Source organism: Narcine bancroftii, chromosome 1 (genome assembly GCF_036971445.1).
Source record: "Narcine bancroftii isolate sNarBan1 chromosome 1, sNarBan1.hap1, whole genome shotgun sequence".
In the NCBI taxonomy this organism is placed as follows: Eukaryota; Metazoa; Chordata; class Chondrichthyes; order Torpediniformes; family Narcinidae; genus Narcine; species Narcine bancroftii.
In genome coordinates this window covers 409,116,080-409,129,107 of record NC_091469.1, presented here as the reverse complement: position 1 = coordinate 409,129,107, position 13,028 = coordinate 409,116,080, and the positions used below count along the sequence as shown (strand labels likewise).

Here is a 13,028-nt window from a genome sequence, read left to right as displayed (position 1 = left end):
GCACGGTTCTGAAAAATCAATTTCAAAGTTCAGTCTTATAAATCTTCTGTGTTGAGACTCAGAATCTTTAAACTGTTGTTCAAAAGTAATTATGGAGTAGGTGTTCTCAAATTCTTGTAGAGTTGCTTTCAGAGAAGTATTTCTTCATGCGAATGATTTTTCCACAATTCTCTCCTATTGCATGGAGGTTACAGAACTTATGATTTCCACAATGATTTCACAAACCCAAGCAAGGGCTTTAGATAAAATCACCATTACAAATGGCCACAGTAGCACTGTTCTGTCTTAACAAAGAAAGACAATCAAGCCAGTTTGATCCTTTATTCCTCCCTTGACAAGGAAAACTCAGTAGCAGTTCTTTTCTCACAGAGTGTTACTGCATTTCTGACTTCAGAAGAATCTGGTACATTATTAAAGATGCTTTCTATAAATGTCATAATCACATGACATCTCTGCTGGTCTGTTTAAAGTTTCATTTCTTCAGAAAGATGAGACGACAGGCAAATGGTCTCCAGCCTGTCTACACAAGTCATGAAGCAAATGGCTGCTTGTATCTCTCAGCAAACACTGCATTGTCTCCAAATTCAATGGAACCATCATGTTTAGTTTTATTACCGTGTTCATAGCTGGACATAGTAGACACAAAGACTCTTTAAAATGGTGTTCTCTGTGTGTAAGTGCCTTTGTGTGTGCTATCCTGTTTCCAACCCACAAAGTCTTTACGAAAACTATATATAACTTAAAGATTAATAATGGCATAACTCTGTAACACCAGATACTAGCAATGAAAGCCAATGCATTCAGTATCCAACACTTTCATCCTGAGCATCCATGTGAGATTAGATGCTAAGGTCATTTCAACACTACCTCCCTATACTATGCATTGAATCAGCAGTTTCTGACCCAATTTTAAAATCACACCACAATCTGGCGTGGATATATATATCACTGTTCAATCTATGCTTGTGAATCAGAATCACTTCCTCCTTCTGATGGCAAGTGGGCACTGAATACAAATGTCAGCCTTGCCACTTCCCAAAAATTAAAGAAACCGTGTTTTCATTTATTATTTATTATATTATCTACATCTATTATTTCTTTTAGTTCTGCTGCAGTGTCCATTGTGGATATAAAGTACTGATGTGAAAGGTTTTCTTTGGGATAAAAACAGAATAAAAAGAATAGAGAAGAGAAAAGAGTTTTGGTAAATCTCCAATTTGGCTATTGGAGCTGCAATGTACACCCTAGATAAATTGTAATAGTTAGTCCAGTATGCTTAGGATTTCTTGTCCCTTCATGATTATTTCAAGATTCCTTTATTGTCATGTAATATTACACAAAATTGCCTGTTGCCTGAAGTAAGGCAGACAAAAAGTCACCAAGAGTGTTGCCCAGCACCCTTTAAAGTAAGAGAGAAAGAAAAGCAAAAATGTGTCCCTTCAGAGTCACTGAGTGTCCATAGATTCATCTCCAGTGCTCCTGCAGCCTCAGTAGTTGTACAGACTCCTGTTTGATTCATTGGCAACCTGAGCTCCAGATCCAAACCTCCAACACAACCAGGAAACCATCAGCGCCCAGAGCCCTTCAGAAGCCCATTGACTTGGTCGTGTACTTACATGGGTCGGCAGTAAAGCCAGTCACTGCTGGTGATGTATCCAGGGTGACACGCGAGAGAAGTATTGCACATGCACAGGTCAAAACGGGGGAGTGTGAACAGCGTGATGGACTATGCATGGTCACAGGAAGAGGAGATTAGGAGCATCACAGTCACCTGCATGGCAGAGAGCCAATGAAAAGGGAGGGGTGCTAGGATGAGAGGTGTTTTATGGGAAAAATTGTGGTGTTTTAGTGAAGAATAAAGAATGTCAACTCCATATTTGTGCTAAAGAAAGAATGAGTGTGTTCTTTTAATTGTGTGTATACTGTATAACTTACAGTCCCTGCACCTTATTGCCATCAGCATCCCGGTCCTGATACCTGGTTCCCATAAGCCAGTCCCCAGCAGTCTGCAGCCTGTGTGGGTCCCCCAACCCAGAGTCGGCGCCAGAATGAGTGCTAGAGGAGGGCATCAGGATAATCTGGTGGGGCACAGTCTGACAGTCATAAACTCGCTCAGCAGTACGGGGTGGGGAGATGGGCACAGGTGCTGGCAGTGGCCTACCTGGCAAGCGGACGTAAACCTCCTCCATCCCTCTGACATAGCAGCTGAAAGTGCTGCTTTTATTCATGGAGAGTCACGAGTGTACATCAAGCTGGAGTTTGTGATGCTTGATGCACGCTAGTGACGTGGGCGTGGGTGGATCTGACGGTGACCTCAGGAATACGGGAGCACATCACCTCACAAGGGAGGGGGCAATGCTGCGTGAGTGTATGTAGGTAAAGCAACTTGCAAGGAGGGGCCATGCCCCTTGGCATTGACCATGCCCCAACGGCAATTTGCCTGCAGCCTGAGTGGGTCCTCAGCCACTGAGACTCTCCCTGATCTGCTGCAATGGCCATCATCCTGTAGAGTCATCTCCTTCTCAATGGTGGGGTGGGGGGAGTGTTCTCCCCATTTCTGGTTACCTGTACTGGTCTACTGCTCCCCTGGAGTCTGCAACCCCTCGAGGCCACAGCTAAGCATAGGCGCAGCCATCGTGGGCACAGACCTCCCTGGTGGCAGAATACAAACAGCATCAGTTTCTTTAACACCGTGGTTCTCAACCTTTTTCTTTCCACTCACATACCACTTTAAGTATTCCCTTTGCCATTGGTGCTCTGTGATTAGTAAGGGATTGCTTCAGGTGGGATGTGGGTGGAAAGAGAAAGTTTGAAAACCACTGTTTTAATCATACCTAATTGACTCCTTATGTGCACGGATTCATAACTCCAAAGGAAATGGGCCAATGGTGACTTTACTCAAGCAAAATATTTCAGTAACAATTGGATCTAGAGCAGTGATTCTCAACCTTCCCTTTCCACTCCCATCCCACCTTGACCAATCCTTTACTAATCATAGAGCACCGATAGCATAGGGATTACTTAAAGTGGGATGGGAGTGGAAAGAAAAAAGGTGGAGAATCCCTGCTTTAACACGATGTTTAAAGCCTATGCAGAGCCGCTGGCATTAGGATCGGATGTTTGAATCCTTTGGAGCAGAGCTGTGTCTCTGCTCTCCAAGGTCTGCGCCAGCAGTAATGCTGCCATCACAGCAGCTTCGACAAAGTCTGCCGGTGCTAGGGTTGAGTGCAATACCTTTGTGTTCTGAAGAAACTCATCAGCATCCATAGGAAGTAAAGGGTACCCAACATTTTGGGATTAGGTCCTTCATCAGATATATTAAATTTGTTTTACATATTCCCCTTTCATTTCATTAACAGAATATCTTAATTTATTGAACAACTGATCAGCTCGCTCATAGACTCTGACAGCGCAATCTCACCTGTAACAGTGTATGGGTCACTTGCAGTTGCAATGGGGATGTATTTCCTTCTATGATGATCTCTTCGATAGACAAATACTTTCATCATATGATCTCCAATAGTGATGTTGGTTGTATTGATTGAAAGGGTCATACTCATACCCCCAGTATTTTGATAATATTGGCCTAAATTTGAAAGAGATTTAGTTAGGAGGTTTTGTTGAAGGAACATCATCTTGACATTTGAAAGAAATGATACTGTACTAACCTTGTGTGTGCCAAATATAAACAAAGTTTCTATGTCTCCAGTCCAACTGTCTGGGAAACATTTGACCATCTGGGAAGACACTACATTTAGAAAATCTAGTGCAGTTAAACCAACCGTACTCATCAATCCAGGAAGTCCAGTTATACACATATTGACCTGGAAATATTGAAGATACTGAAACATAAACATGATTATTAGCACAATTCATCTGTCAGATTGACATTTGCACCCATTTTTTACTAAAACTGAAAAAGAACCATTGAATTTCCACGTGGTATATAATGGTTATGAATCATTACAGATCAACACACTTTTACTATTTGAATTTATCACTGAGTGCCTACAAAATAAATGTTCTTAAGTCATAAAAGTTTCATTTTAACAAATCAGAAATAGGAGAAACTGAGAGATTAAATGGTACAGTACCTCTATTGAATAATATCCTTTGACAATTTTCAATCCCATTGTGTACATAAAAATGCATTTAACCATCTGGGGACGACCCATTACTGCTTACAGATGCCTCCCAGATTAAAACAAAAGTCCAAGTCACATTATCCATGAGCATTTTGCACCGATCCATCAACAGTGTGGAATATAAAACTGACTTGGGAAATTATCCCTTGTTATCCACTGGCCAAAGCTCATATTATTGCCAGAGAACTCATATTTATCCTTCAAGATGGAAAATAGGTGTACTTTGGTATTCCAATCCTACTTTGTCAATATTACCAATGCTCCCACTTTTGTTGAAATGAATTGACTAATCAGATATATATATTTTAAAAATCAATAATTTGGCTGAGAATGGCAGTGAGATTTTTAGTTATAAGACAAAGGATCTTTTTAAATATCCTGATCAGTGGGTCTCATTAAGACAATGTATTCCTGTAACAGTGAGAAAGGTTTATTTCATCCACTGATATTACTGTACATATTTGCCCAGTATGTTACAGTATTGAGAAAACACGATCCAAATTGTAAATATATGAGTAGTTGCTTCAGTCGGAGTCGATCCTAGGAATACATCAAGTAATTACAGCAACAGACAAGTGACCAAAACATTTACATTGTCATTCAGTGCAAAAAGAGTTAACTATTTTTTTCAGGCCAAGATTCGTTCTCATAACAACGATTGTTGCTAATCTATTAGTCCAATTTGGTTGGAGTGGGATCTTACAACCATCTCAACGGTGGATAACTTTTAAACATTTCCTTTCTCAAATTCATTTTTTGTATCTGGGCACTCTACATCCACAACTCCATTTGAGAAATTGGTGGTGATCTGCATCAGCCTTTCTGGTGAAAACATTCTACGTGAGGCTAATATGTGATCAGAAAGAGACCTTTAGTGGTGGAGTTCCCAAGTAACTTCTGCCTTTGAACTTCATGTTGGTAGAGGTTGTAGGTTTGGGAAAAGATCTTAGAAAAGGTGACGTTGTATAGAAAAGTGCAGCAGAATGGGTATAGTAGGTGGAGTTGGAAGTGAAGACCAGGGAGTCGCTAAGGGGGCAATCCCTTTGAAATGCTGAGAGAGGAAGGGGATAGAATATCTATCTAGTCCTGGCATCCTCACCTCCCCGCATCCAGCTGAATTATAAATCTCCAACATGAGAGCTAATGTGATGCAAACAACAACCTTTTCTACAAGGACTCTTCACTATTTGCTAGTTGTCAATTTTTTTACTTCATTAAAACAAGACAAAGACTTAAACTTCACAGCCACTTTGCAGTATTTCTCAAATACAACTTTTATTCTATTAATTTCTCCCTAAATCTTTTTGTTTTAATTTTGCTAGCCACAATTTATTTCCATTCTGCAAGTTATCTTTGATTATTTGTCATAAAGAGAGGGTGTAAAATTACTCACAAAGCTTAAACATTTAAAATTATAAAATATCTTCAACAGACAAGGTCAATGTTTCAAGTTATGTTTGAACCTTCATTCTCACGTGTGAAAGAATGTCTATTGCAACACTAACTCCCATATAGTTATGTATTGTGAATACTTTGGAAAAAATAGAAAATTTGATCTCGTACATGAAATGAATAAACAGTGTATAATGAAGCTAGCAAGCTGAGAGTTTAGCACTAAATTCAGGGCCAGAGCTCTGATAGCATTTTTTGAACAACCCAAATAGTTTGATTGAAGCCAGAGATATTGATCATATTTATTCTATACAGTATATGAAGTGTAAACTTACCATCCTTGCAATTTAAATCATAAATTATATCACCACTGTCATCCTCCTTTTGGCACCTTGGTAATTTCAGCACCAGAATGAAGGTCATATTTGCTCTGACAAGAGTAGGTCCATCATTCCCCAAGTGAGCCACAACTTTTCCTCCTGAAATTCAAAACAAGGAGATCAAAAGAGAAAATAATATAGGTATTGGTTCAGGCTACAATCTTTGAACAGAAATACGAGTAACATTTTTAAAAAATTCACTCTTATTAACACACAGAGGAAATCCCCACCCCCTCCCAACGTGGCATGCCAGTCAATACTAAAATATTCCAGCATCAAATGTAAATGTGCATAAAAAAATTACCATATTGAATAGCATATAAGACCCATTTTTTCCCCAAAAATGGTTCAAAAATATCCCCAGGATCTAATATGTGAAGTTAAAATGAGAGTGATAATGATGATTAATACCGACAACAATCATTGTCACTGCGTAGCTCACTAGCATCACCGCTATCTATCATTGGGGACTGGTGATGGGCTGTTGGGGGGAGCAGGGCAGTGGGATCAGTGTAGAGGATAATGGGAGACTCTCCTGGTGGCCCACTGTCAGTCCCCACGCTGGTTCAGCTACCCTGCTCTCGTCCCCACACCGATCCCACGCTCCCCCTCCCCGACAGCCCACCACCAGCCCCCACACCAATCGCACTGCCCCGCTCCCCACCGACAACCCGCTACCCATCCCCACATTGATCCCACCACCCTGCGCCTCCCCAGGAGAGAGTGAGGCAGTGGGACTAGTGCGGGGACCGACAGTGGGCCACCAGGAAAGAGTGGGACAGCAGGCTGCCAGGAGAGAACGGGATCAGCGCAGGGACTGACAGCAGCAGTTTGTTTTGATAAAATGTTTTGTGCTATAGCTAAGCTGCTTTTGTTTTCGCTTGTAAATTACAGCAGTATTATTGTTAAATTGATTTTTCCTGTTGTCCTAGTTGCATGTTTTGTTCATGTGTTTTCTGCTATACTGCAGCTACATATTTCAATAACTTTAAATGCTTGCTCATAAATACACTAAAAAAATCATTAATATTCCCTGCTGAATATTAAATGCCAGTGTTCAAATTTATCCTGTCAGAATCATCCAATTCAAACATAAACAGAATTGCAAAATTAAAGAATTGGGACTGCATCAGAAATTCACCAATTCTTAAAGATTTATTGCCCAAAATAATCATTCTTGCATTGAAAAGTAAATAAAATACTTAATTTGTATTATAGTCTAAATAGTATAATTGGTGCTACCTTTGTGAATCCAAGAAATCAGAGAATCTACAGGTCACATGCTTACCTTTCCAGCAGTTTTTCCACCGAACATCGTTCTTCTTCCAGTGGGGGTAGAGTTGATCATTCCACACATTTTTGTCAGAGTGCCATCCAGCAAGATGACCAGAATCCAGTGAGGATGATAATTTACTGCCATGAGTGAATACATCATGGAATCCTAAGATCAAGCAATGCTATCAACCAACTTGGAAGATCATTTATTTCATCGGTTAAAAACTAAACAAAGCTGCACATTGACTGGATATTGTGAGGTTTGTATGAGACAAGTATGATTGGAAATTTTGGTTATGTTAATCAGCTATTTTCCATACTAATACACAACAACTCTCTAATTACTGTGGAAGATTGAAATAATTTCCTTTCAACATTTGAAATTCTGATTGTCCATTACAGGAATGTGGAGACTTTGGGAAAGGTATAGAAGAGATTTACTAGGATGCTGCCTAGATTGGAAGATATGACCTATGGGAGAGGTTGGACAAACTTAGGTTGTTTTTTTTATGTCCTGGAGCATTAGGGTTAGGGTTAGAAAACGATAGAAATTATAAGAATATGAGAGGTATTGTAGAGTACACAGCCAGTATCTCATTCCCATATACAAATTCCACCTGCCAGAGGATATGTCTGAGGTGAAGGTGGGGTGGGAGGGAAGTTTTTTTGCAGATACCTAGAATGGCTTGCTGCCAAAAGTGGAAAAGGATGCAATGGTGGCATTTAAGAGACCTCTAGATAAACATGAATATGCAGGGATAGAGAGATACAGTGCAAGCAGCCGAGTTTTAGTTTAACTGGGGCATCATGTTCAGAGCAGACATGTGGGCCAAATGGCCTATTCCTGAGTTGTACTATAATACAGGTATTTATTTTTCCAAAGAGGGAACACATCTGTTGTGATAAGTTGTAGGAGAACGACTTGTTCTTAGGTGCATACTTCCAGCCCATTTTTTTCCCATGGGAGCTCACAAATACCTGTGAAGACTTTATAATGATTCTAAGTGGAGTGCTGGCTGATTTTGTTACCCTTCCCTAGTCCTGGCTCGGAGACTAGGTTTTAGTTCTCTCTGCCTCCATAGAAGTAGTAAAACTAAGTCATTAAAGTTGCATTGTTTAGGTCACATTAAAGCAAGCAACTTAGAAACACAAGAAACTGCAGATGCTGGAATCTTGACCAAGAAAAAACAATTTCCTTTCCAGAAAATGGATCCCCACCCAAAATGTTGACTGTCATTTCTCTCCATGGATGCTGCCTGGCTCATTAAGTCCTTCCACCTTTCTTTATTTGTGGAACTTAGCTCTTATAATTTGTTCATGCCAGTTAGGATGGCAGCCTTAATTTTGAGGCTAATGAATCAAAGAAATCTGATAATAAATCAGTTTACTACAAATGAGAGACCAAAGTATTAGTCTACTCAAGCTAGGACACTGATTTGCATATTAAACAGTTTATAGTTTGAAACCAGAAAGCACTTTGCATACCCATTGTTTCAAAATTGACTTCTCCCCAATTGGTACCAGTCTACTTTTGAAACCTTTAACAGAGGTTCAAGTACAATATAGTTACTGAACAAATGCACCATGTCAATCAAGCTTTTCCTCTGCTCTGAGCAATCCCTTTCATCATCCCAACATTTTACTTATCCCACTTGGATATTTGCAGCAGCGCTCTACCCATAATGTATAGAAAAGCATAAATTTGCGGAGGAGAGTGGGAACAAAGTTCAAGTTCTACGAGAACTTTGTCAAAGCTGTGATGACTGTTTAGAAAATATAGAAAATATCCTAAAGTAACAATGATTTTTTTTAAGAAGATAGAATTAAAGATCATTTGGTGCTGTCCAGTCAAGAGTGGAAAATTGCAGTAATCATATTCATGTGACTCTCAGTTGACTGAACATTCACAGGATATTAACAGATGGCAATGTAACAAGGCCAGTTATTAAAAACTTGAGCTCCATTGGTAGTTGTATTATGCCAATTAATTTTAAGTATTGCAAATTAACGTGATGTCACCCAATCTACAGTCTGACTCATTTCAGAAATTCCAATATTTCTACTAGTCTTGTTGTTACACCAACTCATGTGATGTTGATGAATGCCTGCAGTGGAGCCAAATGGAAGCTGTTCTCTAACAATGAGGATCCTTCTTATATCAGTATCATTTTGAGAATTTTAAGCGGGGCCTGAGGGAAAACTTTTTCACTTCATATCTGGAGAGAGCTGATAGTGGAGATGCAGAAACAAATACAATTACAACATTCAAAAGATATTTGGACAGATATATGCATTTGGAAAGACTTAAAAGGGTATATGGAGGTGAATGGGACAAGACCAGAATGCTAACATGGTCAGTATAGATAAATTGGGTCAAAGGCCCCATTCCTTGCAGTGTGATTCTATAAAGTGGCAGTGGGCAGAGGTCTGCCACTTTGCAGTTCTATACATGAACAAAGCTGCCAATATGCTTGAAGTTGACCACCAGGGTATAGCACCAATGAATGATTCAACCTAGTATGCAACCCTTGCTTCAATGGTTAAAAATGACATTGTACCAGATGATTATTTAATTTAAAAAAGCAAAATAGAAGGTGGATATTGTTATACGGTTGTTGAGAGAGGCAAAACAAATCAATTAAGCGTATCAGCATAAGACTTTTGCCCTGATTCTTCCAAAATGCTAATTTAGCACCATTTCTAGGTGAAAAGGTAAAAATAATATTTTGGCATTGCAATCTCTGAAAAGAAGGAACCAACTGCAGCATAAAAGGGCAAAACGGTAGATGGTAAATGTTGATAATTAAACTTGTTCCTCAAATCCTTGTCTAAATCAGAAGTGAATAATTATGTTAATGTCGATGATTGGAATACTATGCATGCTGCTAACACTGAGAGGCCAATCTGAGATTATGGTGCAGTTTTTATCCACCTGTACTGGCTGCCACAACTGTTTATCTGTATAACTTGACATTTGTTCAAATGACCAATGTTTGAAAATGTACTGATTGATAAATTGTCACTGAAGATTTACAATTTCAACTTCTATACACTTTTTTCATGATAAAAGTCCATTTGGGAGGGGGGCAGTGTGGGCGCAGATTGGGCTACATTCAGTAGGTGAAGAGAAGGTTGAAGAATTTATTTATAAATGGGATGCAAAATTACTCTCAAAGATGGGGATGTAAAATTACTCTCAAAGGTGGGGGTATCCCCTAAAACGGCTCTGACTCAGAATAATTTAACTCCCTTTACTCTGAGTAATAAAATCCTGGACACCTGGTGCCAGAAAGGGATCGGGTATATCGAAGGTTGTTACAAAAGGGGGCGCTTATGTCATTTGAGCAGTTGAGAAATAAATACAATTTGCCCAACAGAACATTCTTCTGCTATCTGCAAATAAAAACTTTCTTAAGGGAAAAATTGGGACCAGCCATGACCCTCCCTGAATATAGTGACATGGAGGTTCTAATTCAAAAGGGGAATGTATGTAAATTTATTTCTAATATGTATTATATATTCCAAAGTGAGGGCCTGAAGCCAGGCTTACACAGGTCGAGGGTGAGATGGGAGTCAAACTTGGGCACAACAACCAATGAGGAGTCGTGACAAGACCTTTATCTGGACAGTGAGATGGTGCAGTATAATTTTTTTGCACCATTTGTACCTTACACTTCAGAAACTCACAAATCAAAGTCTGAGAGTTCAGAAATGTGTTTCAGGTGTGGTATGGAGGTGGAAACGTTTGTCCACTCCACCTCATTGTATTCAAAGGTGAGACCTTTTTGAGAAGATCTAGGGGACATTCTCAAAAAAATTATCAAAATGGATTTTCCACAGGATCCAGAGTCGGTCCTCTTGGGGAATATTAGAGAAGTGCAGTTTAGATTGATTAAATTCCAAATTTTGTCTGTGAAGGTCACCTTGGCGGAAGTGTATAGTAGTTTCATGGAAGTCCGAATCCCAGCTAAATACCACACGATAGAATATAGAAATGCAAAGTTGCAGTCCCTGGAGAAAATCACATACAAACTGCAGACACATTTGTTGGAGTATGGCAACCCTACTTGAGTTGGTACTCAGATAGATTGATTCCCCCCTTTTAAAGAGGGATAAGGCAGAGGTGTGAATACAGAAATGGGACTTGGCACGGACTACATGCCTTTTCTGGTCTTTGGCTCCCTTATTCTGTTGAGTTCTTTTCTTTTTAGTTTTTTTTTTCTAGTGGCTTAGCCATTGTTACTTCTCTCCATTTCAGGTTTCAATAGGGGTCATGCGCCTCATGATAATTGGGATTGAGATAAGTTATTTGAATGTATTTGCTGAGGAGGGATGGGATAAATGAACTTCATGCGTGTGTATATTAATGCTGGAAAGATTGCTTTGTTTGTTGGATTTTGTAAGTCTGTGAAAACTAAAATAACATATTCAAAAAAATGTAAGTCTTGTGAATGAAGTATAATTGTTTTTATTTATTTACTGCAAAATAATTTTATGACGAAATATCATTCTCTCTATTCCATAACAATACATTCGTTAAATGAAGCAAATTGTCAAAGTCATTCATTTTTGTTCAGAATTCCCCTTAAGTCAATGATTATGTATCAATTTTCTTTCACTTCCTGGAAAATTATTAAAATATTAATTAGAATTAAGGCTTTCGTTTTCTTGTTGTGACAAGTTCTTCAGGTTGGCCGCTCAGTCTGCTTGTTTGACCCACGATTTGCTTGACCTTCTATTGACAGCATTAGAATGCGGGTGACATCTGAATTCGCAGAGAGCTTGCAGAATTTTTGTGCACAGGTAGTTATTAGCTATCGCTTTGCATCTGTGCTTAAATTCAGGTCATGAACCTGAAGGACAGAGCAGCTCTGCCTGCACTTAAGGTACTCTATTCCAGATGAAGTTGAAGACAAGTCGATCATGTGCTCTAGCACAAGACTAGACTGAAAAGCACTATCTTGCACCCAACCCCTTCACCACCACCCAACTTCAAACTCTTCAGCACCGCATCCTGTCTGAGACCCACCAGTACTATTTCGGATCAAAAGGAACAATGCAACTACAAGGCAAAACACGTATGATTTAGTCCTGAAACATAAAACGAGGTTTATTACTACACAGGACTTTGAATTACGTTCTGACAGGATTAAGAGATAAAACTTACGCTTGCCGGTCGTTGTTTTGAGGACGGCGACCAGGAAGATGGTTCCGAACAGAATGAAGAAGACGTGGCCCTTCATGATGACTCGAACTCCAGGGTCTGGACTTGACTGGAGCCTCCGTGGAGATACCGACTTGCACACTGACAGTAGCCACTGTAGTTTCCCTCCTGGTGCAGCCCCAATCCTCAACCAGTCCTTCCTAATCATGTGATGAGTTCAATAAAAAACACTTGACTACCTTATTTTTTTTGAAACTGCGGACAGTTGTCGGCAAATCACATGCATTTGATGGGGCTGAATCATTCTGCGCATGGTTTATGATTTACTCCCAGGATCAATGGGATCAGGGCAAAAAGCGAATCTCGAAAAGCTGCACAGAAGAGTTCTTCTTTAAAGAAAACGATTGAGAACGGGCTTTCAATTTAGTTTGAGAAGTTTGTTGAACTAAAGACGATTAACGGTCTCTACTGTGGAGTGAGGCATTTGTCAAACAGGGGTAAGGAAACTCACAGGTTAAGTTTGCTGTTGCCTCACTTGGAAAGGGATTTTATCCAGATAATTTGAATCCAGATGATTCAAATTGGATTTGACGTGTTCATGGAAATGAGCAGTGACACTGAAACCCCTTTCAGTAACATTACAGGTGGCTCATGTACTCACGGATCCAGTTG

General features: G+C 39.6%; 1 protein-coding gene across 1 annotated transcript in view; it reads right to left on the bottom strand.

Moving 5' to 3' along the window:
• gpnmb (glycoprotein (transmembrane) nmb) overlaps window positions 1-12,546 on the bottom strand; it is a 47,327-nt gene extending 34,781 nt beyond the window's left edge. Inside the window, exons 1-5 of the mRNA XM_069916058.1 lie at window positions 12,360-12,546; window positions 7,206-7,358; window positions 5,873-6,016; window positions 3,669-3,842; window positions 3,422-3,586 (exon numbers count right to left, since the gene is read on the bottom strand). Coding sequence (XP_069772159.1) covers window positions 3,422-3,586; window positions 3,669-3,842; window positions 5,873-6,016; window positions 7,206-7,358; window positions 12,360-12,435 — 712 coding nt within the window. The 5' untranslated portion in view covers window positions 12,436-12,546. The remainder of the gene's footprint in view (window positions 1-3,421; window positions 3,587-3,668; window positions 3,843-5,872; window positions 6,017-7,205; window positions 7,359-12,359) is intronic.
• Window positions 12,547-13,028: the final 482 nt, after the last annotated feature.